At 50.4% G+C, this 25,266-nt stretch overlaps 3 protein-coding genes across 5 annotated transcripts; all 3 read right to left on the reverse strand.

Annotated features, from left to right (window-relative positions):
- Window positions 1-247: 247 nt before the first annotated feature.
- TAP2 (transporter 2, ATP binding cassette subfamily B member) lies at window positions 248-11,641 on the reverse strand. 3 transcript variants are annotated; one of them, XM_030315193.1, is made up of 12 exons: window positions 11,475-11,641; window positions 10,333-10,830; window positions 10,129-10,243; window positions 8,225-8,355; window positions 7,727-7,932; window positions 4,731-4,964; window positions 4,158-4,286; window positions 2,602-2,790; window positions 2,278-2,451; window positions 1,700-1,859; window positions 1,203-1,339; window positions 248-856 (listed from the first exon to the last, which is right to left on the reverse strand). In XM_030315193.1, exons 2-12 carry the CDS (start codon window positions 10,820-10,822, stop codon window positions 677-679), a joined length of 2,145 nt encoding a protein of 714 aa, XP_030171053.1. In that variant the 5' UTR covers window positions 10,823-10,830; window positions 11,475-11,641; the 3' UTR covers window positions 248-676. The 3 variants fall into 3 exon arrangements, with proteins under 3 accessions (XP_030171053.1, XP_030171055.1, XP_030171054.1); XM_030315195.2 differs by having other exon boundaries at window positions 4,767-4,964; window positions 11,475-11,639; XM_030315194.2 differs by having other exon boundaries at window positions 11,561-11,613.
- A 1,561-nt stretch (window positions 11,642-13,202) lies between these two features.
- Window positions 13,203-16,276, reverse strand: PSMB8 (proteasome 20S subunit beta 8). The gene is made up of 6 exons (XM_030315202.1): window positions 16,075-16,276; window positions 15,157-15,304; window positions 14,886-14,997; window positions 14,333-14,462; window positions 13,771-13,975; window positions 13,203-13,523 (listed from the first exon to the last, which is right to left on the reverse strand). Exons 1-6 carry the CDS (start codon window positions 16,219-16,221, stop codon window positions 13,435-13,437), a joined length of 831 nt encoding a protein of 276 aa, XP_030171062.1. The 5' UTR covers window positions 16,222-16,276; the 3' UTR covers window positions 13,203-13,434.
- Window positions 16,277-17,383: 1,107 nt separating this feature from the next.
- On the reverse strand, window positions 17,384-25,260 carry TAP1 (transporter 1, ATP binding cassette subfamily B member). The gene is made up of 11 exons (XM_030315192.1): window positions 24,375-25,260; window positions 23,779-23,893; window positions 23,484-23,614; window positions 22,243-22,448; window positions 21,608-21,805; window positions 20,706-20,834; window positions 20,361-20,549; window positions 19,600-19,773; window positions 19,182-19,344; window positions 18,759-18,895; window positions 17,384-17,988 (listed from the first exon to the last, which is right to left on the reverse strand). Exons 1-11 carry the CDS (start codon window positions 24,970-24,972, stop codon window positions 17,776-17,778), a joined length of 2,253 nt encoding a protein of 750 aa, XP_030171052.1. The 5' UTR covers window positions 24,973-25,260; the 3' UTR covers window positions 17,384-17,775.
- Between the last annotated feature and the right edge of the window lie 6 nt (window positions 25,261-25,266).

Here is a 25,266-nt window from a genome sequence, read left to right on the forward strand (position 1 = left end):
TATTAACACTGTTAATTAGGGAACTGTGCTCTACTCCCACCCCATACTCTACAGACATCAGTGAGAATGGGGAAAGATACAGAGAGGCAACCTGGTGAATATTTATGTCATATTGGCTAATATTTATCTGAAAGAACGGATAAGACACTGATAGGATAGCTGGCAAAGTAGTAGCTACGGTTACCTCTGGAAAGTGAAACAAGGGTTAGTTTTACGAATATGTGCCATTTACGTAATAAGAAAACAATTTTTTTGTAATATGACTTTATTTTTTATTTTTTAAAATTTACATCCGAATTAGTTAGTATATGGTGAAGCAATTATTTCAGGAGCAGATTCCTTAATGCCCCTTCACCCATTTAGCCCATCCCCCCTCCCGCAACCCCTCCAGCAACCCTCAGTTTGTTCTCCATATTTATGAGTCTCTTTTAATAAGAAAACAATTTTTAAATAGATGTATTATATCACAATACACTACTCAGCACCAGGGAAATGGTCACAGATAACACCCACCCCCCCCACTGCCAGCCGCAATAAGAGCACACGTGGTCCAGACTTCCAGCATGCTCCCAGACTCCAGGAATGACTACCCAGAGACACGAGCCCAGGGAAACTGAAAGCACGAGCTGCTCTGGGTCACGGAGGTGGCCATGAGAGGGCTTGGTGTCCTGGGGCCTCAGTCCTCCAGCTGTGTCTGCAGCAGACGGGAATAGAGGTCCTGCCCCTCGGCAAGCTGAGTGTGCTCCAGCAGCTCTCCCTGCCTGAGCACCAGGATCTGGTCCGCACTCTGCACGGTCTGCAGCCTGTGCGCGATCACCAGCACCGTTCGGTCCCCGCGGAATCGCCAGTCCTGCAGCTGAAGGGGGAGGGTCACAACACCTCAGAAAGGTAAGAACGGGGTGGGCACCACGTCCCCAGTGGGCACCATCTCTTGTGGCACAGGGTGAAGAAAGCAAGAAAGACCAGAAAGCTGGAATGAGTGCAAGATAAACTGCCCTTCCCTCTCAGCTGTCCCACTGCAGGAGGCGGATACGAAAGGGAGCTGTGGAGAAAGAGGGGGTGTTCCCACACCCGGTATTCTCCATTCCATTCCCCACCCCCTGAAAAGGCACAGAGACTCATCCGCCCAATTCTGCATAGACTGGTCCTTCAAACGTGCCTTCTCAGGTCCCACTGTCCTGCCCTCCCACACCAGTACTTACAGACTGCTCACACTGGACGTCCAGGGCACTGGTGGCTTCATCCAGGATGAGGACTTGTGGGTCCCGCACAAGGGCCCGGGCAATGGCCAGACATTGTTTCTGTCCCACAGCCAACTGATTCCCTTTCTCCCCTACATCTGAAGAAATGGAGAAATACCCTTCTTCAGACACCAGTGGCCACAACAGCATCCTCCTCAGGAGCAGGGGCAAGTGTACAACTGGTATTTCCCCTCACACGCATCAGGGGGTATGAGAGCCGGTGTGAGGACCTGTGGGGGCTGCCCTCATAGAGGGAGCACGCTTCATTGAGGGAGCACTATTCCCACCGGCTGTTGGGAACAAAGATTCCCGGACAGGACGGGCAACTAAAGAACTCCTGGTGTTGGGGAAGGAGAAGTCGGAGCCAAAGCAAAGGGCAAGGAAACACCAGACATGGACTTGCGGGGACACAACCCACACCCCCAAGAATCTCCAGTTTCTCTTCTGACCGAAGGTACCTGAATCCAGTCCATGCTCCATCTCCTGTATGAACCTGTCTGCACTGGCACCACGGGCAGCAGCCATCACCTTCTCATCACCGCAGCTCTTCAGCCCATAAGCAACGTTGTCCCTCACAGAACCCGAGAACAGCACAGGCTCCTGCCCAACCGAAGCCACCTGTGCAGAGGCGATGGGCGCAGAGGGCTGTGCGTAAACCCCCATGGCAGGGATCCTCCTTACCTCCTCATCTGCCTCCCTCAGAATGGACTCTTCATGGGGCGCCTGGGTGGCTCAGTCGGTTAAGCATCTGACTCTTGATTTCGGCTCAGATCACGATCTCACAGTTCATAAGATCGAGGCCCGAGTTGGGCTCCACGTGACAACATGGAGCCTGCTTGGAATTCTCTCTCTCTCCTTCTCTCTCTGCCCTGCCCCCATTCACACACACACACTCGCTCGCTCTCCAAATAAATGAACTTAAAAAAGAAAAAAAAAAGAACGGGCTCCTTGTGTTTCTTCCACGGATCTCCCATGCTGTCTGCACATGTTTCTTCCCTCCTATCTCCTCCTAACCCTCTTCTTCCTCCCCACCCACCTGCCGGTGCAGGTAGCAGTGTTCATACTGGGAGACGGGCCTCCCGTCCAGCAGCACCTGCCCTTTAGTGGGCTGATACAGATTCTGCAGCAGGGCAGCCACGGTGCTCTTCCCAGACCCATTGGGTCCCACCAGTGCAGTCATCTGACCAGGACGTAGGGTGAACGTCAGCCCCTAGAAAAGTCAGGAAACAGTTAGAGGCTTGCCTCTGGACCCTCCCCTTCTCTTTCTATCAGAGGTAAGATCAACTTCTCAGAGGCAAATGGTCTACAGGCCTCGCCCCCTGGGAGCGAGGGGTCCAGGTTCCCTCCCCCTTTCAGACACCTTGAGCACAGGCTGGTCAGGGCAATTGGGATATGCAAAAGAGACATCTTGGAATTCCACAAGCCCCTGCAGAGTGGAAGGCGCCAGCGTCCCCAAAGGAGGCATATTTGGCTCTCGGTCCAGGTATTGGAAAACTTTCTCGGCAGCCCCTATGTTGCAGAGCATATCTCCACACATGTATACCAGGGCCTGGAAAACAGAAAGGGAGGGGTCAGCTAATCAAACGTAGCTTCCCCAGATGCCAACTCCCCAGCTCCTCACACACTCCCCTGCGACACCCTGGCCAAGTCTCTCCTCCCCTCATCCATAAAGGATCCCCTAGGGGCACCTGGGTGGCTCAGTGTGTTAAGCATCTTCAGCTCAAGTCATGATCTCACGATTCATGAATTCGAGCCTGGCGTCAGGCTCTGTGCTGACGGCTCAGAGCCTGGAGCCTGCTTCAGACTCCGTGTCTCCCTCTCTCTGCCCCTCCCCTGTTCACATTCTGTCTCTCTCTCTCTCAAAAATGAATAAACTTAAAAAAATTTTTTAAAAAAAAGGATTCCCTACCTTCAAATGTATAATTTAGATGGAATTTAAAGGCAACCCAAAACCCCACTTCTGCCAATTCACAACGTAAAGGATGGAGAGGTCCACACCCCTCCCATATGGCACTATTTCTATCCCCAGATCCTTCCTATCACTGTTCCGTATCATTTGGGCACACTCCGTCTTGTCTAACTAGATAGATAGGGAGCTCCTTAAAAGCAGGCACGGTGCCCACCTCATCTTTACAGCCACCAGGGTACCTAGCCCAATTCTCCATACATGTAAGATGTTTCACAAACATCTAGGAAAATTATACAATAAAGATCAAGACCAAGTAACTAATTATTTTTTGAAAACCAGTAAATATTGGGGAAGAACTAAATGCTATTTTGCCTTTCCTACTCAACCTGTACCACTGGGTAACCAAAGAGCAGATGAGGGGAAGTCTCCCTGCATAGGCTAGTAAATGGAGGAAGGGGAATGTGTCTCTGTTTTGCAAATCCTAATAATTCAAGGGGTCTAGGCACTGAGCATTCATGGCTGACGCCCCCACACATATACACAAGAGAGAGATAAATGGAGTACATACACATATGTTACCTGTATGAAACCACTGTAGTGCATGAATTTGAAGAATTACTTGACTTTTTTTTTTTTTTTTTGGTGTGATGAGGGCTTTGTGGCCAGATTTTGTAAATATAGAGATATTTAGAGATACGTACTAAAGCATTTACAGATAAAACTATATCTTCAATTTGCCTCAAAATAATATGGGTGGGGGTACAGAGGAGACAGACTGGCCATGAGTTGAGAATTTTAAAGTAGGTGATGGGTACATGCAGATTCATTACAGTTTATCTTTTTTTTTTTTTTTTTTGCATACGTTTGAAATTCTCCATAACACAATGAGTTGGGAGTTGTTTTGTTTTGTTTTGTATTTTTAAGGGCAGCAGATAAAGCCAAAGGCCCAGAGGCCAGAGAGAAAAGAAAACAGGGGGACAAACAGTATGCACAGGTTCCTGACTCACATGCACATGCGTGGCCACCACCTCCTGGTAGAGCAGAAAGGAGAGCAGTGCACCCTGGGTGAGGTCCCCAGCCAGAATCTGCTGCAGTCCACGGTACAGCATCAGTGCCTGCATTCCCAAACGCAGCATCTGGAAGGTGAAAAGAAAGGCACTGAGAGGGGCACCTCAGTGGCTCAGTCCGTTAAGTGTCAGATTCTTGATTTTGGCTCAGGTCATGATCTCCCAGTTTGTAAGTTCGAGCCTCGCATTGGGCTCCATGCTGACAGTGCAGAGCCTGCTTGGGATGTTCTCTCTCTGCCCTTCCCCTGCTCCCTGATCATGCGCTCTCTCTCTCTCTCTCTCTCTCTCTCTCTCTCTCTCAAAACAAATAAACTTAAAAAAAGAAAAAGGCACTCAGAAAGAGTCCACATTCTTTGCCCTCCCCACTCCTACCACATTGAACAGCAGAGACCCCAGGATGAGCTGGAAGTTTCCCATTGCTTTCCTTGCCCCTACCTAGGTCCTACCTCCCACCCCCCCACCTCTCCTCACTCCCCCACACCCCCAGCCCCCTTAACCCCCACCCCCCCTCACCTCTCCCCTCCATCCCCTGCCATGCAGCCTTCTCACCCTCCGAAAGAGCCCATAGAGAGTATGTTCCAGGTCTCGTTGCCACCACAGCTGCCGGCATCGCTCCAGGGCCTCCTTATAGAGACAGATCTCCAGCTCCTCGGCCCCAAAACTGCGCACAGTCTGCAGCCCTCCAACTGCCTCTCGCACCACCTGCCCTGCTTTTGCCACTGCATTCTGGATCTCCTGGAGCACTGCCTGGAAAAGTAGGGCAGGGGATATGAGGGGCTGACTTGGGAGAAGATAGGACACCCCCAGGTCTCATTCCTGCCCTTGGGATGCTCTGCTGATCTACCTAAAAATATCAAACTGTCCTCTTTCACTCTTCTTCCATTTCTTTCCAGAAGGACTCATGACAGTAGAGAGGGAGGGAACAAAATATTACCAAGCTCTCAGTGCTAGATAGTGTGGGAGATACACGCTATTTGTGTTCCTTCATTTAAGGTAATTCACACCAGTTTCAGTGTCTGAATGAAGAAAGAAGGGGTAGTTTTCCTAAAGGGCCACAGCTAGTTAACAAAAGGTGGGGATGTAACTCAAAATGGATCAAAAACCTAAACCACAGCTAAAACCATAAAACTCTTAGAAGAAAACATAGGGGAAAATCTTCAGGACACTAGATTTGGTGATGATTGCTTGGATATGACACTTAAAGCACAAGCAACAAAAGAAAAAACAGATAAGTTGGTCTTCATCAAAATTAAAAACTTTCATGTATCAGAGGACTCCACCAACAGAGAGAAAAGGAAACCCACAGAATGGGACAAAACATTTCCAAATTATGTATCTGATAAGGGGCTAATCTCCAGAATATTGAAAGAACTCCTACGACTCAACAAGTAAAACACAACCCAATTTTTAACATGAGCAAAGGACTTAAATAGACATTTCTCCACAAAATATATAAAAATAGCCAATAAGCACATGAAAAGATGCTCAACACCACTAATCATTAAGGAAATGCAAATCAAAACCATGGTGAGATATCACTTCATAACCATTAGGGTGGCCCTTATTTTTTATTCTTTTTTTTATTTTTAATGCTTTTTATTTTATTTTTGAGACAGAGATAGAGACAGACAAAGCATGAGTGGGGGAGGGGCAGAGAGAGAGGAGGACATAGGATCCGAAGTAGGCTCCAGACTCTGAGCTGTGAGCACAGAGCCAGAGCCCGACATGGGGCTCGAACTCACGAACCATGAGATCATGACTTGAGCCGAAGTACTGAGCCAACCAGGCACCCCAGTCCTTATTTTTTAAAAAGTGGTACATATATGTATACAACAGAATTTTATTCAGCCATAAAAAAGAAGAAAATCCCACGATTTGTGACAACACGGATGGAACTTGAGGGCACTACACTAAGTGAAATGAGCTAGACAGAGTAAGACAAATACTCTATGATGTCATTTATATGTGGAATCTAAAGAAAAAAAAATTTCACAGAAAAAGAGATCATCAGATCTGCAGTTACCAGAGACCGGAGGCAGGGGTGGCTCAGGTCGTGATCTTGCGGTTTGTAGGTTCAATAAGGGATTGATTAGAGGAAGGTGGTCAAAAGGTACAAACTTCCAGTTCTATGCTAAGTACTGGGGAATGTAATAAAGAAGAAACAAACAGAAGATAACAAGCGCCGGAGCGGGATGTGGAGAAACAGAAATCTTTGGGTATTGCCAGTGGGAACGTAAAATGGTGCAGGCACTGTGGAAACCAGTATGGCGGCTCTTCAAAATATTAAATACAGAGGCACCATATGATCCAGTGATTCTACTGCTGGATATATGCCCAAAAGAACCGAATGCAGAGACTCCAACAGATATCTGCACACCCATGTTCACAGCAGTATTATTCACTATAGCCAAAAGGGGGAAGCTACCCAAGTGTCCAGCAACAGATAAACAAACTGTGGTCTATGCATCAATGGATGATTAGCCTTGAAGCGGAAGAAAATTCTGACACGTTCTACCACATGAATGAACCTGGAGGACATTACAGTAAATGAAATAAGCCATCACAAAAAGACAACTACTGTATGATCCCTCCTGTATGAGATACCTAGAGTAATCAAATTCATAGAGACAGAAAGTAGAATGGTCATTGCCAGGCGCTGGGAGGAGGGGAAATGGGGAGTTATCATCTACTTAGGTACCGAGTTTCAGCTCGGGAAGATGAAGAAAGTTCTGGAGATGGAGGGTGGTGATGGTTGCACAGCAATGTGGAATGCACTTAATGCCACTGAAATGGCATAATTAAAAACAGTAAAAATGGTAATTTTTACATTATATATACTTTACCACAATTTTTCTAAAAAGAGAGAAAGTGGAGCTGATATTCAGACTCAGGACTTCCTGACTCCATGTTTCTACTTTTCTCTACACTCCATCCAAATTCCCTCCCCGAATTATAAAGGGGAAAATTCTATCTAAAACCCTCTAAGACAGCACTTTAATCTTTTGTGGGGAAGGTATGTACAGACTCCTTTGAGAATCTGATAAGAAGTTATCCTCTCCCGGGGCGCCTCGGTGGCTCAGTCGGTTGAGTGTATGACTTCGGCTCAGGTCATGATCTCAAGGGTTCATGAGATTGAGCCCCATGTTGGGCTCTCTGCTGTCAGCATGGAGCCTACTTCTGATCCTCTGTCCCCCTCTGTCTGCTCTCTGTATGCTATTTAAAAATAAGTAAAATATTTTTTAAAAATTAAAAAAAAAAGTTTATCCTCTCCCCAGAAAAATGCTCCCTCTCCTTCCTGTCTCCTTCTCTCTCTCTCTCTCAAACACACACATACATACACACACACACACACACGTGCGCACACACATATGCACACACACATTTATATAAAGTCCCAGGGGTCAGGGCCCTTCTGAAGCCTGTCAGAATTGCTGCTTTTGGGGCTGAGAAGAGAAGACCTTTGGGAGAGCTTTCTTCTCCCCTGGGGATTCCCCAACAGCCACACATACCTGATGGCGGACATTGTACATCTTTTCACCAGCTATTACCAGAGGCATCTCGAGCAAAGAGAGGAGGGTGAGTCGAGGGGACAGGCTGATCATGAAGCAATACAGCCCCACCGTTTTGACCAGGCTTCGCAAGAGCACATTGGCATTAAAAGCAAGCCACTGGCTCAACATTTTGGTATCCGAGCTCAACCTTGAATTCAGTTCCCCTGGGGAGGACAGAGCAGGTGAGGAAATGGTGTGTAATGGAAGAGCCCCAGAGACACCCCCCGCCCCGACCCTCCCCATTGACACAGCCCCCTCATCCAAACACCCCCCTCAGTTGCAGAGAGATGGGTGGAAGCCACCCCACTACCCTGTCCCAAAGAGAGCACAGCAGCTCCTTGTGCGGCACGGCAGGTGGAGGCGGGAAGAGAAACTGTTTGGGGGCAGGGAGGGGTAGTGGTCACTGAGGGGCAAGAAATGTCCAGGGGAATCCCACACCTGGACTCCAGGCCCCACCTGTCTTAGTCTCCTGGAAGAAACTGAGGTCCTGGCGCAGAAGGGAGGAGAAAAGCTGCTCCCTGACCCGCACGTTGATACTGGACGCGGTGAAGGTGAAGATGCCTCCTCGGGAGCCTGCGCACAGGGAGCTGTGGGGTAGGGAGGAGAAAGGGGATGAACAGGAAAACACATGCAGGGAAGGAGGAAATGAGTGAGGGAAGCAGAGGAGAAATCACGGAATGAAAAGAAATGCAAGGTTGGAGAAAGTGTACCACAAGAGGCAGAAGAGAAACAGAGAGGGAGACAAGGGGAGGGGCAGGAATAAACAGAGAAAGAAAAAACAGGTCATGGTGAGCTAGATATGGGAACAAAATCATAACACATACAAATCCGTGAGCATTTCTGGGGTTCACTCCATGCAAGGCACAAGGGAAAACTGTAACAGCAATGAAGAGATGTCGTCAAGAGAAATAGCCTATGACTTGCTTCTGACCTGGCCTCCTTCGGTGCTGTCCCTCCAGCCTTCCCCTCTGTCTTGGTCTCTTTCCTCCCCACTCTGAAGTCTTTCTTCCTCGTCCCACATACTTTATTGTGGGAACCACAGCAATGAATCCCCTTGCCCTCCCATTCTCTGGAGCCCCAGAGTCATGCTGTTCCCTCATCTCTGCTGTCCCTGTGGTTGAGAATTCCTCTTAGACCAGCCACTTTTCCAACAAAACTTAAAGGAAAAATGTGAAAGCACAGAAGCAAGTACTTCACAAAATATGGCTTCTAACACAAACCTAGTTACTCTGTTTAGAAGGCTGCTGGGGTCGTCAGATGTAAAATGAGGAGGGTTTGAACTCTGGAGATCACAGTGAGAATGGACAGAAAAGAGCCACAGGAAAAACACCTTGAAAGCAGAGAGTGATGGGGCTAGTGTCTGAACATCAAAAAGGCATCAATGATACTGCTGCTTGGAGCCTAGGAAACTGATCATTTCATAAATGGGAATAAGAAGAGGAAGCCACTTTCAAGAAGACCAGGAGGGAGTATGATACATTTGGAGCTCTGGGTATGTGGAGTGTGAGATGAGAGTGGGTTATCCAATGGGAATGACAAGGAGGCAACCGGATTATAAGATTGGGGCTGGGTGTAGAAATATGGATCCCAGGGGCGCCTGGGTGGCGCAGTCGGTTAAGCGTCCGACTTCAGCCAGGTCACGATCTCGCGGTCCGTGGGTTCGAGCCCCACGTCAGGCTCTGGGCTGATGGCTCAGAGCCTGGAGCCTGTTTCCGATTCTGTGTCTCCCTCTCTCTCTGCCCCTCCCCCGTTCATGCTCTGTCTCTCTCTGTCCCAAAAATAAATAAACGTTGAAAAAAAATTAAAAAAAAAAAAAAGAAATATGGATCCCGGAGTCACCTGCACAGATGAGCTGAGCTCGCCCAAGAGGAAAACGCTTTCTTAGAATCAAAGAACTGGGTCATGAGGAAAGACTATATTTGAGGGTCCAGAGAAGGAGAAAAATTCTCCAGAGGATATAGAGTGGATTGGGAAGTATAAAGGGAGTCTATAAAAGCTAACTGAAGAAAGAGATCAATAATAAGAGATTATTCAAATGCCAAATGCTACAAAGAAGCAAAGAGAATAGAGAACTGATTAAAAAAAAAAAAAAAGCAGTGGCTTGACCAATAAGTACTTTTGAGTAACTGGTTTCAGCAAAGGGTAGCAAGGATGGAATGGAAGTATAATGTTGGGTAAATACGGTGAATGAAAGAATGAGTGAATGGGTGTGTAAAATAGAATGGTGAATAAATAAACGCAGGCATATTTTAGTTTAACTATTTTATGCTTTGCGAACAAAAGGATATGAAAACAAAGTTAGGAAATGGAGGGTACCTGTAAAGATGTGGGACTACCAAATGGACCCAAACATCACCTACCTCACAACGGATATGACGCACATGGAAAAGATGGCGCTGGCAAAGGCATCAGGCTTGAAATCCCCTCCAAGGATGTCAATGACACGACCAGTATAGTAAGGGATCCATGTCTCCCCTGAAATAGGTATGAAGGAGAACAGATGAAGGTGCCGGCACCAAGGACCTTTGCCAACCCCCAATTCACGATGCCCTCTCCTGACTCACCCCATACGGCACCACCAAGGAAGATGAAGGCCAAAAGGAGGAAAGGCAGGTCTGGCCTGGAGAGCTTCAGCAGCTTCCACATCAAGTCTGTGTTGTTCTCCTGGCCCTGCTTCTCCTGGGCTCCTGGAGAGCTCAGCAGGGCCCACATTGCCCAGCTTAGCCCTGCAGCCCCGTACTCCAACAGCAGCCAGCTCCAAGGGGCCGAAGCCACTCTGACTGGGGGAGCACTCAAGGCTCCAGGGACCAGAGCCCTCAGGGAGAGAAACAGCGGGATCACCAGGCAGAGAGGGGGCAGCAGTGTTCTCACCAATCCTAGCAGTCCTCCCACCTGTAGCAGCCACCAGAGCCCTCCGAGTCGCAGCGTCCCCTCCAGCCACAGGCCTGGAAGCCCTCGGGGAAACAAAGCCCCTAGAGTCCCCTGAAGCAGCCAGAGTAGAGCCAAGTCGGCCAGCAGCAGGAAGGCCCAGGGTCTCAGGCCACAGAAGCGCATGGTGTTATCTACGGGTGGAAGATGAGGAATTACAGAAGTGGGGTCCCGATCCTCGCGCTTAGCCTCACCATCCCGACTCTGCCCAACCCCGCCCATCGGCTTCTCATTTTACCCACCCCTACCCTGAAAGATCCCCTGGGTCCCCGGTGCCCGTAAGTACGTCCCTCCTACCATACAAGGCATTCTGCCGAGCAGAGGGAGCCTCATCCTTTTTTTTTTTTTTTTTAATTTTTTTTTAATGTTTGTTTATTTTTGAGAGAGACAGAGCATGAGCGGGAGAGGGGCAGAGAGAGAGACAGACAGAATATGAAGCAGGCTCCAGGCTCTGAGCTGCCAATACAGAGCCTGATGCGGGTCTTGAGCCCCCAGACCGCAAGATCATGACCTGAGCCTAAATCGGTCGCTTAAATGAGCCACCCAGGCGCCCCAGGAGCCTCATCCTTTAAAAAAAATTCCCGTGACCCCCGACCCCGACCCCTCCCCCCCCCACACCCGTCCGCCGCAGCCGAGTTCCGAAGAGCCGCCCTGCGGTCCCCGCCCGGCTCCCTCGCACTCCCCAGGGTCCAGGGGGACGGGCAGCAGGGGGCGCGGAGTGGGTGGCGGGTCGGGATGCGTCCGTTAGCGCTCCAGGGTTCCGGCCGCACGAACTCACCAGCGGCGGCTTCGGGACTGCAGTTCCGGAGGGCTTTCTGCTACGTGCTGAGCCCCGAGCTCTGAAATTCGCTCGCCCAGGCTCACCTTCGTTTCCCCCTTCTGTCTGCCCGCGACGCTCCTCGAGCTGGGGAGTCCCGGCGCCCGCCGCTTTCGCTTTCTCTTCCCCAGACCCAGCCCCGGTTCAGGGAAGGGCCGCCAGCAGGGGACGCGCGACACCTGCCGACCGCGGAGCCCCAGTGTGGAGCCGGGCGAGCATTCGCCAAGCCTGGCAGTGAGCTTCCTGCCCTTAGCAACAGTTACTCTGGAACAGAACACTGTTGCAAGTGTTTTAAATTGTCATTAAGTAAAATAAAGCTATTTCAAGAGCTGAGATGTTTTGTCATTGGAGAACCACTAGATTTTCTCGCCTCAAGCTCTTACTACCTGAAGCTCTGGTCCTATTTTGAGATCTGCCTCTTCCTCCAACCAAGCCCCAGTTTTAGGGTCTGGGATCAAAACAGGGCCAGATCTTGAGCGGAAAACGCTCAGGACCGCTCCTAGATAGAAGGTTCCAGACACTTTCACCAGGGCCTACGTGGGTTTCCACTTAACCAGATTTTGAGCCAAAAGGCCCTGATTCTTCATTTTCATCTGCCCCCTCAACATAGTACCTTGAGCAGAGCACTTGTTCAGATGCCTCTACATTTGCGTTTCAAATTACGTTGGGAGCACCTTTGGCATATGAGGAAAATGGACTTTTTTCCTGGCGTATTTTAACAGTGATTAAGCCGTAAACAGTATTCTAAATCCCACCTGACCCAGGGCCCATCTATGGAACGTGCAGGTTTGTTTATTCCAGAAATAACTCTTCAGATTGAAACAACCTGCCAAACTCAAAATATCCCCAAAGTAAGGATCACTTGCATTCCAAACTACCCCTTTGTTACTGGGGTGTTTACCAATGAAGCACTTCTGGTTTAAAGAGGGGTGGGGGATTTGAAGTAGGGGGTTACTGAAATCACTCCAACCTTGCCATTCTGGGATTTGAAGGCTCTCTCCCTGTTGAGCAAAAGCTCCCTGTTCAGCTACTTCCTACTTTCAGGTTTGTCTTTTGACTAACTCCTTAAGAGGTGACATACCCCATGACACGCACCTCCAGCGTGACTCAAAAAATCTCCTCATGTCTGTTTCATATTTCTAACCTGCTTACTTTTTCTTCATATTCTCCTCTTCAGGGAGTCCTTTTCCTCTTCAGTCATGGTCCTGTCATCTTCCACCTGAGCATGACCCATTATGAAATGGAACCCCTAGTGTCCATCTTTGCATTCAATATCCAGTATCTCCAAAGTGTTATTTGAGGTAAATGGTACCATGTTTACAATCACCATATACATGTGAGGTGGAAGCTTTTTCATCTGACTTCACAAAGTCAAAAACAGTTGCTCTAGTACCCTACTCCCAGACGCCCAGACCATTAACAATGGACCACACAGGAGTCTTCAGGTCGCGTCCCTATAAAAAAGGATCCTAACCTAAACTAAATGGCAAATAGGTGTCCACAGACAATGATCGGCCTTCCCGGGGGCATGGAGAGAGGAGTGTGGAAGGAAAGCCCAAGAGAAATGTTTGGTGAAGCCCCATTTCTTAGGTAGGGGTTTGGGTCTCTTCTCAGGGAAAACTTCTCTATTTCCTGCCCCTCCACCCAACAACCCCAGCCTCAAGCCCACTCGGCCACGACACAGAGGCGCTTATAACCATTTTCCTTTATTGTGTTTAGTGGGGCAACCAGAGGCTGGGGGAGGGGGAATGATCCTTGAAACGGAGAACACCCAATAGGGTAAAATCCACCCTGCCCCCCACTGGCCGCTGGTTCGCTTCCACAGAGCTCAGGTCAGGCCCCTCTTTCCTGTGGGGTGTAAGCTGGCCTGGTCCCTGAGTCGGCCACGTTTTGCCAGAGAAGGCGTGTCTGGCCGCCGCCATTACTGACTAGCCTCCCCGTACCGGTGCAGCAGGTCACTGACGTCTGTACTTTCCAATTTCACCCAACCGTCTTCCTTCATGTGGTACACTGTGGGCAAATGAGAATGAACATGGAGTCACCTTTCACTTCACCAAGTTTCTGTCAATGGTGTTATGTGGAAGGTGACAATAACAGACGCTGAAACATAGGCTGCAAACATACCTTATTACTAGAACGTCATTGCCCCTCTTCTGATGCTGAAAACCTCCTCCTTACTGTGCCTCCCCTGACACTCCCAATCTCAAATCCCCCCTCCCCACCCGGGAGTGTGGTAGTGGTAGCATTGGTCTCTTACTATTGACAACACCTCCAGAAAAGCTGTCTCGGTGGGTGGCGTAAACGATAGCCCTGCGGCCCAGCTCATAGGCCTCTTCAGGGCTCAGATCGGGCCGGTAGCCACTATCCATGACCCCATAGGCATAGGTGTTCCCACTGCCAGTGGAGAACATATTTCCTGAGAGCCGAGTCCCATCTGAATTCACATAGTAGAGTCCAGGACCCTATAGGAAGCAAGAAGTTTCCAGGTTGGTATTGGGGAGGGAGTTTTTAGTAACATATGGGTTCAAGTATGAGCCAAAAAAGTGGATAAAAGAGTTACTGCAGGACCGCATCTTAGTAACAATCACAGAACTTCAGGAGGAAAAAAAGTTGGAATCAGCTACTTTATCGAAAGGGACAAGCTTATGAAACAGTAGTCCACATCTGGACCCAGAAACAGCCCATGGATATGCTGGAACAGTTCTATAACCCAGTGTTCTCTGCGCCGCGCATCTTGTAGGGCAGGGAGTGGGAATGTATGATGGGGAACCTGGCCTCTCATCTGTTCGAAGGCAATATGGAGAATGGAAAGCACTCACCTTCTTATCCCAGCCACAGATCATACTGCCCATGGACAGACCCATGCCCCGGTACTGGAACACCATGTTGGAGAGCAGTTTGGAGGCTGCCGACACTGAGATACGCTCCCCGTTCCGCAGATAGTACAGCCTGGGTACAACAGGGTGGGAGGGGGGCAGAACACTCAGAGGTGGCAGAAGGCTGGATCTCTGAGCAACCCACTTGGTACACAGGAAGTGATTAAAGAGATAAGCATTTGGGAGGAATGGTTTTGTAGGATCTAAGGATCAGGGAGAGATTTGGGATTTAAAGTATCTAAACCACGTGAAGAAATCCTAGTAAATGATACCGTCCCACCAGGATTGATGATGCCAGGGCTAAATGACTGACAAATTATCTGGCTTACTAGCTGGAGCACAGGCTGAGATTTGGGAGAAGGCCTTTATCACCAAAAGGCTGTTTTGTGAAGTACTACATTAGCACAGGGGGAAAGGATGAGGAGCAGTGATCTGGAGGTTCCAAGATTCAGAACTGACCAAAAGGCTTAGGAGGGAGATGAGAGGCCTCGCCTACCTGCACTCCTTGGCCAGCAGACGCTCCCAGTACTGACAGTCCGCAGCAGAGCCAGACATGGTGCCAAGCAGGTAAGGGTTAATCTCAATCACCTTATTACACCTTAAGGTGGCTGGAAGAAGATGGAGTTTTGAGAGAGGAGGAATGACCCTGCAATTCTCCCTGTGTGTCCAAAATCAGTATCTGCTTCTGCCTTGGTGCAGATGTTGGGCTCCTGCTGAGAGGGGGGCCCAGCTCCCCAGGTTCTGCCTGCTGGAACACACACACTCACCGATGTAAGTCCCAGCAGAAGCACGAGAATCCACCGCCACAACCACTCCATGCTGGAACTTGAAAGCCAGCGTGGTGGTGCCATGGGCCATCTCGATCTGAACATTCCTTTCTCCATTCCCACCATGGGACTGGAAGAATTCAGTGGGCTAATGAGAGAGAAAAGGCAGAGAAAGGGGCACTGAAAACTTCTGAATCACGGGGCTCCAGGAAAGGGCTTAGGAGAGTTTTGAGAACGAAGAGATAGGCAGAGATTCTCCAGCCACCAATAACTGGAACGGTTAATAACCAATCTCTACAAGGAAATGACCTGGGAAAAGAAGAAGCACGTGACACCAACCTTTTCCATTCTCCAGCACAATAGATATGAAAGGAAATAAATGTTAGCCGTAACTAAACATTGTAAGGGTGGCTTTAATGGGTTTTTTTCTTCCATTCATAAGTCCTTTAACCCCCACAATGGGTGTTGTTAATAATATCCCCATTTTACAGAAGCGATGCCCCAGACCTTGCTTGACTAAGTGATTGAGCCAAGACACAACAGTTGAGTGTCTGAGAGGAGGCTAACAGCCAAAGTTCGCCGGTTTTCCAAGGCACTCCACGGCCCCTATAGCATACAATAGCCCCATGCCAAAGGCTCCGTGATTTGCGTGTGATGGAGAACTGGCAGGAAAGCTCTCTGGTCTTCCTCCACCACACCTCTAACTCTTTGCCCTAATCTGTACTTTCTAACCCTCAGGCGGTCGGCCCCTGATTCCCACGTGGCCCCCGCCCTGGCACCGCGCGCTGGACGCGGCTCTCCTTGACGGAAGGATGGCCCCCTCTGGGTTTCCTGGCCTCTGGGTGGTCTCAAGGGAGACCCTCCCATCCCCCTGCACCCTCCTCCCCGCCTTCCCTCGGGGTGTCTTACAGCCCTGACCTGCATTCCTCGGGGGAGGGCGAACTCCGGAGATCGCAGAGAGAAACTGTAGTGTCCAGGGTCCGAGCGAAGCTGACTGCCTAGGGTGGAGAAAGCGCAATCCTTCCTCTGCCCTCGGGGGGCTCCGCACACCTCCAGGAGCGCCATGATCGCCTAGGACCCGGAGATGTGTCGGAAAGGGGAAGCGAAAGCGAAAGCCCGCAGCCTTAAGGGGAGGGAAGCAGAATTTTTTCCGCATCCCCCTGCCCTTTCCAAGAAGAGGCCAGTGGGCGGCTGGAGACCAGGAATATTAGGAACAGGTTTCTCTGCGCCGCCCTTATACGGGTTGAGGAAACCATGGGTGATAGACTGTCAGAAGAAAAGGAGAAAGAGAGGGGGCGACTTCGAAAGCCCTCTTGGCGCTGAGATTTCAGTAGACACCAACACGCCGCCGGGCATCTTCTGGACACTTAGGAAGTGGGTATGGGATTGTATGGTCTTAAAGGCTTAGCCTCAACCAGAAAGCTACAAGTCAGCGAGAAGCAGGGAGCAGTTTCACCTCCGGGAGCTGCGGTGTTCATTGAAGCATCATTTTATAAAAGTAGGAGAAAGAGGAGGACGTGGGGGCAGTGAGTCTTGAGGACAGGTTCTGGGACAACCGGCAAAGGAATATACCCGCAGCGTCTGGGGGAAGGAGAAGGCTCAGTGTCTGAACCTTTCGACTTGGTCCCTCAGGGCCTCTCCCGGTTCAACGATCCCTCTAACCTACAGCCACCCGCAAGAACCGCCCTTTCTGCTCGCACCTCTTCGCACGACTCCCGCTCGACCGAGCACGGTGAGGGAACTTCTCTAAGCCCCGCCTCTCCTTGCAACCTGTGTTGGCCTAAACTGCCCGGCAACTGTTTACGTCACACGACCATGGCCCTCCCAGAATGGACGAGATTTACTAGACAACCCCGCCCACTAGGCTGAAATTACCCTCGGCAGGTGCCACTTCTGAGCCCGGTGAGCTCTGGGGGAAAGGACCCAGGCGGGGCGGGGCAGGTGGTAAACTGAGCTCAGCGCCTGGCGCGCTTGCACTTCCTCTAGTTGCGCTCGCCCTCCATCTTCCACCTCAGAAAGGCCACCGCTCCGAGCTGCAACTGCTAGTGCTTGGAGGGCGCTGTATTCCACTCTGACTCATCCTTGGGGGCGGACGTGGGAGCATGGGGAAGTGGCGGGGCAACCATAGGAAACAGAAAACTTAAGGGAGGATATGGCATATTTAGGACTGTAAAGTGTGCAAATGCTGGTGAGCCATTTGGTGCACTGAAAACAGGAGAGACCACAGTTATAAAACACCACCTTTATTATAAATACCAAGAATCCAGAGTGTGTTTATGGGCCAGCATATGCCTTTAGTCCTATTGGAAAGTATTCTTTCTGTATGTTCTAAAGTTCTTCTCATTTTCAGGGTTCTATCCACAACAAACCTGGCTCTAAACCCAGTTACACTAAGGGGTTATGAACTCTGTTTTCTTCCAAGAAATCTGCATTATCAAGAGGAGCTTGGAGACGGGGTAACACTCGTGGCAGAATTTCAGGCATCCTTCTAGGATGTCACTCCTCCTAGAAGCAGCTGTCTATTGTGCAGCTCTGGTAACACCTTTGTTCCCAAATTCTCCACTACAGAGGGCAGAAAAACAAGGGAGGGAGGTGGCATGTGCAGGTCTGAGAAGGCTTTCATTCTGGAGCACCTGACCCGTCAGCAGCCTGCATCATGTCCCAGTAGCGTCCGTTCCTCTCCATGAGCTGCTGGTGGGTTCCTGCTTCACAGATGGTGCCTCCTTCCAGAAAAAGGATTTGGTCAGCCTGCTCCACCAAGCTGAGACACTGGGTGATGAGAAGCACAGACCTAGAGCCCCGCTCAGGGCTTTTGTACAGGAGCTGCTCCACCTGAGAAAAGACACAGACTCTGTCAAGAACCCAGGGAGACACCTGTGTTTCCAGAGCAGGGGCAGATCTCACCAGGATCACTGCCACCTCTGCCAACAACCCCAAGGAGCTGAAGATTCTTGTTCTGAGTGCTCCTCTGTCCAGCCTTTGATTTGTTAAGGACTGTTTACATGAGGTGGCGACAGCAGAATAAAAGTCAGAGTCCTGTGGTGAAACCCATAAGGGAAGAGTAAAGGGTATCAAATAGTCTCTCCTCTCTACCTATAAACTGAGGATTTTCTATTCTATTTTAAAGAAATATAACTTAGTGGTAAAGAGCATGAGCATTCAGATCAGGCAGGCTTGCCTTTGGGTCTACGCTCCGCTATTCAACAGCTCTAAGACAGTGAGCAGGCTACTCAACCTCTCTTAGCCTCCATTTTATCGTCTGTAGAACGAGGATAACAACACCCAGCTCACAGGCATTTATGATTAGTAAATGAGTGAGACAGTACATGGAGAGAGCCTAGTAGCATGTCTGGCACATAGTAAAAGAGTAAAAGCTCAATTGATATTAATATTGTTAGGATGGTCTTCTTATGTTTGGCTTCAGAGATTCAGAGTCTGTAGACAGTCTCTTTGAATTGGTTCTAAGCATCTTGGGGAGCAGCTGTTGGGAACTGAGAATTCCAAGGATTGGTTTGGATAATTATGTTAGTACACCTCACACAGGATGAATGAAGGAGGGAAGACTGGGTGGGATATAGTCACTAACAAAATGTCTCTCTCACCCGTAACTGGCTATTTGCATCAAGGGCACTGGTAGCATCATCCAAGATGAGTACACGTGGTTTCCGGATCAGTGCTCGAGCCAAGGCCACTGCCTGTCGCTGACCCCCTGATAGCTGGCTCCCAGCCTCGCCTACCTCTGCAGAGATAAGAGCCCAGGTGAGGCCTGGACAACCACATGTGCGTCCACGTGCTTGCCTGCGGGTGCACACACGCATGCACACACACACACACACACACACACCCCAAGGACTGGATGCATTCACTTTCCTTCTGGGAAGGTGAAGAAGTTCGGAAGATGTGAGGATGAAGAAGCCATAGGAACAAGATCCTACAACTTCAAACTGATCTCAGTGGGTTGGGAAGAATGCTGAATAAAGGTTTCAGTAAAGATGTCTGGGTAATGACACGAGCTAAGAGAGCACCTGTGTTATAGCCCTGAGGGAGTTCAGAGATGAAGCTATGGGCTCCAGACTCCATTGCAGCAGCTATGACTTCCGCCATAGTTGGCTTCTGGACCAGGCCATAGGCAATATTTTCTCGAAAACTCCTTCCAAATAGCTGTGGCTCTTGTCCCACTGCAGCCACCTGGGACAAAATATGATGAAGAGGCATAGAACAAGGAACAGAGGAGTATGGTTATCCAGAGACTGATGACTCAAAATCTTTACTGAAAGCATATCACAAAATTCCACACCACAGCCTCTCTCCTGACTACACGCCATCTCCACTCAAGGTCCATCACTCCTTAGCCCTCCTTTCAGAGTGCTTGGTGACAGTGTTCGTTGAGAGTTCTTCTTACTCTATGCCCCCTGCCCTCCCCCATGCCATCTTCTTGCTCACCCGTGTGTGCAGGTAGCGATGCTCATATTGGGGAAGGGGCTTCCCATCCAGCAGCAGCTGCCCCGTTGTGGGCTGGTAGAGATTCTGGAGCAGGGCAGCCACTGTGCTCTTCCCAGACCCATTGGGCCCCACCAGAGCCATCACCTGACCAGGATGCAGGGTGAATGTCAGCCCCTGGACGCCAGAGAATCAAAAAAGAAAAGAGGCAGACTAAGGCCTTGAGTCTGTCATTGTCTTGTTACATAGCATGATGTCTTACCCCAGAGAAGAAAGGGAGAAAAAATTGGGAAATACAGCCACTCCTACCCTCCCATAGGCATAGACCTCTGTTCCTCAGGGATGACAGCTCCCCAAGGAGTAGAGATGGAAGGTGAGGCAAAAACCAGAGCAAAGACCAAGGACTGCTATGCCACACATTTGGTATTACATATCATGAGAAAGCAGAAAAAGAAATCACATTCTAAATCACAACTGGAAACAAAGAGAAAAGACAGAAGACTAGAGACAGATTTTGCTTCAGCAATTCCTTAGGATGTGAGACCCTTCCCCCTGAGAGCCTCTTCTCCCATCCTCTTTAGAAATCCAAACCCGTTCTTGAGTGTGGGGCAGTTGTACGGAGTAGAAGGTGCTCATCTTTGCCTTCGAAAGATTAGGAAGGATCTATCTGAACCTTGTGTTAAGCAAGCTGAAGGCAGGAAGGAAGTTTAGGATGGTAGAGTCGAGAGTGCGGCCGGTGAACACCAAGGATGGGTAGGTTGTACCTGCAGCACTGGGACATCTGGACGGTTTGGGTAGGCAAAGGAGACATCTTGAAACTGGACAAGGCCCTTCAGGTTTACAGAAGTCAATACACCACTGGCAGGACAGCGAGGAATCCGGTCCAGGTATTCAAATATTTTCTCTGAAGAGCCCACAGCCTTCTGTACCTTGGGGTAGGTGGAGAGCAGTACCTGGAGGCGAGTTATGAGTATTGAGAAGGGAGAGAACGAATCTGCTTGCCAAGGTTATGTGATACGAGAAGGGTAAAGAACAGAAGGAAGGTGACACAGGTGATGACAGAACGTGGGACAGAAAAGCACGGGAGAATGAAAATGGAGGGGTCTCACCTGAACTACCGTGGTGAACTGGATCTGGTAGAGAATAAATGTGACAAGGTCCCCACTGCTTATAGCCCCACTTGTCACCAGCCGCCCACCGATGTATAGGATTCCCACCTTCAGCAGCATCTCTGAGAGCTGTAGGAAAGCCACAGAGAAAAGGGATTGTGGTTGAAAAATCTCGAGGGAGGTGCAAAGAGCTAGACTCATTAGTCATTATGAAGATGTAAAGTCCCTTTCCCCCAGGTATGAGCCGGAGGCTCCCCAGGGGGAAAGGAAGAACGCCGCGTGGGGGCTCCATGGGGTCTTGCTCGGTTACACCACAGAAGCCATCACCATCATTATCGCTTTTGAGCATTTTGCTCTTCACAAAAGGCTTTCGTGAATGTAGTGCCATCTAATATTCATATCAACAACGCTGTAGACAAGGTCATACCAATCCCACTTTTTAAAATGAGGAAACGGTCTCAAGAGAAAATAAGTTACTAGCCCATGGTCATAGAGCTAGTAAATGGCAGCCACCAAGCCAGGAATTCCCAAATATGGCTCTGGTTCTCTTTCCATTATATAATGGCTCTCACTAGCACAGCCACAGAGTCCCAGCATGATGCAGGACCAGGTGCAGGAATTTATGGCTCCCTGAGTGCTGCCTGAGATGCAAAGGAAGGCCCTGGGACTGGAAAACGTGGCCTCTCCCTAAAAAGGGGGCTGGATGGACTCTGCATACCTTGGTGAAAGGAAGCCATCCAGAGGGCCTAAAAAGAGGGAGGCAGTTAGGAACGCTGAGTAGGATGATAACACCGAACCAACCATTGCCCAGTGGAGGAGGAATGTGGAACAGAGTCATGGAAAAGGGAATAGTCAAGGCATCTCAGGGGCAAGGGAACAGGCATTTATCTTCAGGTGCTCACACTGATAGTCCAGAGGTCGACTGCATAGGCCAGAGCCTCCTTCTGATGGAGTGTCTTCATATTCTGCAGCTTTTGCCTAAACTTCTGGGCCTCACCCTCCTCATTGGCAAAGCTCCGGACTGTGGGCATAGCTGACAGAACCTCAATGGCCACCTGGCTGGATTCTGCCAGAGATTCCTGGACCTGTGCTGCCAGTGCCTGTGGAGACATGGACAAGAGATGTCACACAGGGTTGGCAGACCGTAAGGGACACTAATACCTGAGTTACCTAGTTGGAGATTAAAGGTGAGAAGAGGCAGCTGAATGAAGAAAAGAGAAAGGGGCACCGTTATACTCCCTGGATACTAAAGAGGCACACAGGAGAGGAAATCACTGAGAAGGGTCGTAGAGAATCATAATCTTGAGACCAGTGATCATGTTTGTAAAGGAAGATTGTGGGCAGAAGTTAGAAGAGAGTACACACAGAACATGGAGCTCAACACTGAGCAATCCAGGAACATGGCTTGTAGGGCCAGGGAGTCCCGTGAAGATGGGGAATCAAGTGAGGGAGCCAGGAAAGAACCCTGAGAGGAATGAATTCTGCCTAGTCTGGGAAACGAAGGTCTGTGTAGGGTGAGGCATCTCCCTGGACATACCTGGTACCATTTCCCCAGCGTCTTAGGCATAAGAAAAAGCAGAGGCAGGACGACCAGGGTGACCATGGTGAGGGACAGTGACCCCCAGAGCATGAGCCCCAAGAGACACAGCCCCCGCACCAGGTACCACAAAACCAGGCTCAGCTCCTCACTCAGAGACTCACTCAGGGTAGATGTGTCCTCTGTCACCCGAGAAGTGATGGCTCCTGCCAGGGATTGGGAAGAAGACAGTGGATGAATGAGAGGCTCTGGTAGGTGGGACTAGCAATGAGCCAGGGGGAGGGGAAGGGGGGACAACACGATGTTCTGAGGAGGCTGAGGAAAACAAGGTAAGGGGGAGAGGGCAGTTTAGGGATCTCAGTGTAGGGAGAATGAGTATTAGAAAGAAAAAGCCTAGGGGCGCCTGGGTGGCTCAGTTGGTTAAGCATCAGACTTCAGCTCAGGTCATGATCTCACAGTTTGTGAGTTCGAGCCCCCATGTCGGGCTCTGTGCTGACAGCTCAGAGCCTGGCACCTGCTTTGGATTCTGTGTCTCCCCCTCTCTCTGCCCCTCCCCTGCTGGTGCTCTGTCTCTCTATCTCAAAAATAAACATTTAAGAAGGAAGGCAGGGAGGGAGGGAGGGAGGGAGAGAAAGGAGAAAGCCTGGCAGAAGGAAGGAAGGAAGGAAGGAAGGAAGGAAGGAAGGAAGGAAGGCAGGCTGCCCATGTGAATTTCCATTTCTCTGACAGATTTTTGTTCCTTAAAGAACACGAATACCCCATGCTGCATACAAGGGCAAGAAGAGCTTAAGCTGGTCACACAACAGAGCTGGAGAAAAACAGAGGGTGCTGCTAGAAAGCAGTCCAGAAAACTATACTGAGCACTGGGCTGGGAATCAAGAGACGGGCTCTATCCCCAAGCTCCTCTCTATCCATAGGTGATGCCAGTTTCAGCATTTAGGGTCCAGGTGTCAGTTTCTTTCTCTGTAAAATAGGCAGCTGGACTCTGACCTCCAAATTTCCAGGTTTGAAATTCTGTAGCTTCTATCTAAATAGACACATAGGGATAAATCATGGAAAAATCTTAGATGGAAAAAATTCAGAATATTATAACATAACATAATATTTTTGCTCCTGAGGTATATCGAGAATAAGAAATGACAATGTCTATGTGTGAGAGAGACCAAAGTTATAAGTAAAAGAGGACATATGGCGCATATAGGGAGAATGTAGATATAGAACGAAAGAGTTTCAGGACACACCTGTTTGGTTCTTTTGGAAAAACTCTGTTTCCTGGCGCAGAACAGCCTGAAATACTTCTCCCTGCAACTGGCTGTGCACACGACCCATGGTGCTGTTATAGATCCCATCACCCACGAACTCCAGCACTGCGCTAGAGAGAGATGGAGAGAAAAAGGATCGGGGTGTGTTCAGAGGACAGAGAGAAGGTCCCAAAGAAGTGCACCAAAGAAGTTGGGGACAGCTGCCCCAACTTCTATCTCCCCCTTTTTCTGGGCCCCCCATTCTCAACCTTCCGCCTTCATTCAGCCCCCAGACCTGGCTGTGGTGAGAATGGACATGAGCATTATGTATCTCATGAAACCAGAAGCTGTCCCATCTTGTAGAATGAAGTCAACGAGGCGGCCGGTGAAGAACGGCATGGCCATCTCCCCTGGAGAGAGAAAGAAGGGACCGGTCAGCCAAGCAGATAAGCTCCAACCAGACTGCCCGCCCCCCCTCCAGCCCATCCCACTGTTTCACTGTCACCAGTATCCTGAGGGCACCAGCAGAAAGAGGACACTGAGAACACAACCCTGCGCCTGAACAGGTCACCTAGGAACTCACAACCTTGAGCCCCACCAGACTTTTGTGCGTTTGCTTAGGAAGGCCAGAGGTCATAGGGTGTGCTGACCAGAAGAAAGGACTGGCCCAAGGTGGCTGGTGAAGCAACGTCTGAGGTAGCATTGGAGTCCACGACTCCTGACTCCGACCCAGTCCAGAGCCCTTTCCTGGTGGTCTTCTCACGACCAGAGCTGGGTCGCCTTCCCCCATCCACATTTCCCAGAACCCACATTAACCGATCTCACTGCCCATTACTTTTGATGCCCGCCCAGTCCCCTACTGTCCGTCCCTCTTATCCGCATCCCTCTTACCAAGACAAGAGAGGACACACAGGACCAACAGGAGCGGGACGCGTCGTCTCTCGGAACCCAGGCAGCCTACAAGCCGGCGCACCGCACCTCCTGAACCTCCGTGACTTTCCGGCACACAAAGTTCCCTGAGCTTATGCCAAATGGCAGCGGCAGGCAATGCTGCTACATAACTGAGGGCGAAGGCATCCAGGCGACTTCCCCAGTGCAGGATCCTGGAGCTGTGAGAATCCCTGGGAACTCTCCATGAGCTCAGCTCTCGGAACAAGGCAAGTCCCGGCAGGGCCAAGCTCAGCGCCGCCGCCAACGACTGCAAAGCAGCCAGCCAGCCCCGGACTCCTGCGCTTTCGCTCCCGGAGCCGACCGTTGCCCTGAGAACCCCACGGGCCCCCAGCCACAGCACAGCCCAGCGGCTCAGGCCCACCACCCAGACCCGGAGCAGCGGCAGCGCGGTGGGCACCAGCACGGAGCATATTCTGGGGAGCGCGCCCCGGAGCAGCACCCAGTCGACGAGAACCAGCAGCGCTATCCCCAGCCACGCGAGGGAAGTTCGGGAAGGGCAGAGGCACCCGCAAGGCCTGGGGGGCCCAGAGCTGGCCATGGGCGCGCGAGCGCTGCCGGGGGTCGCGCCCCCGCCTGGGACTCTCCGCTGTCCCCGCCGTGCCGGAGGCTCTGGGTGCCGATCGAGTCTGTGCCGGTGAGGGCGCAGGGACCGGCGGCCGGGAGAAGAGGGAAGGGCGGGCGGAGGCAGGGCTTTCGGAAAGTCCCGGGAACGCAAGGTTCAGGCCGCGCTAGCTAGAAGCCAGCCGTTTCGCGGAAAGGGAAAACGAAAGCGGCAGGCCGCTCTGTAGATCCGCCCCCCTTCAGAATGTGGCCCGCCCAGACTATTTTGGGA

The sequence above is a fragment of the Lynx canadensis genome, chromosome B2 (assembly GCF_007474595.2).
Source record: "Lynx canadensis isolate LIC74 chromosome B2, mLynCan4.pri.v2, whole genome shotgun sequence".
NCBI classification, from domain to species: domain Eukaryota; kingdom Metazoa; phylum Chordata; class Mammalia; order Carnivora; family Felidae; genus Lynx; species Lynx canadensis.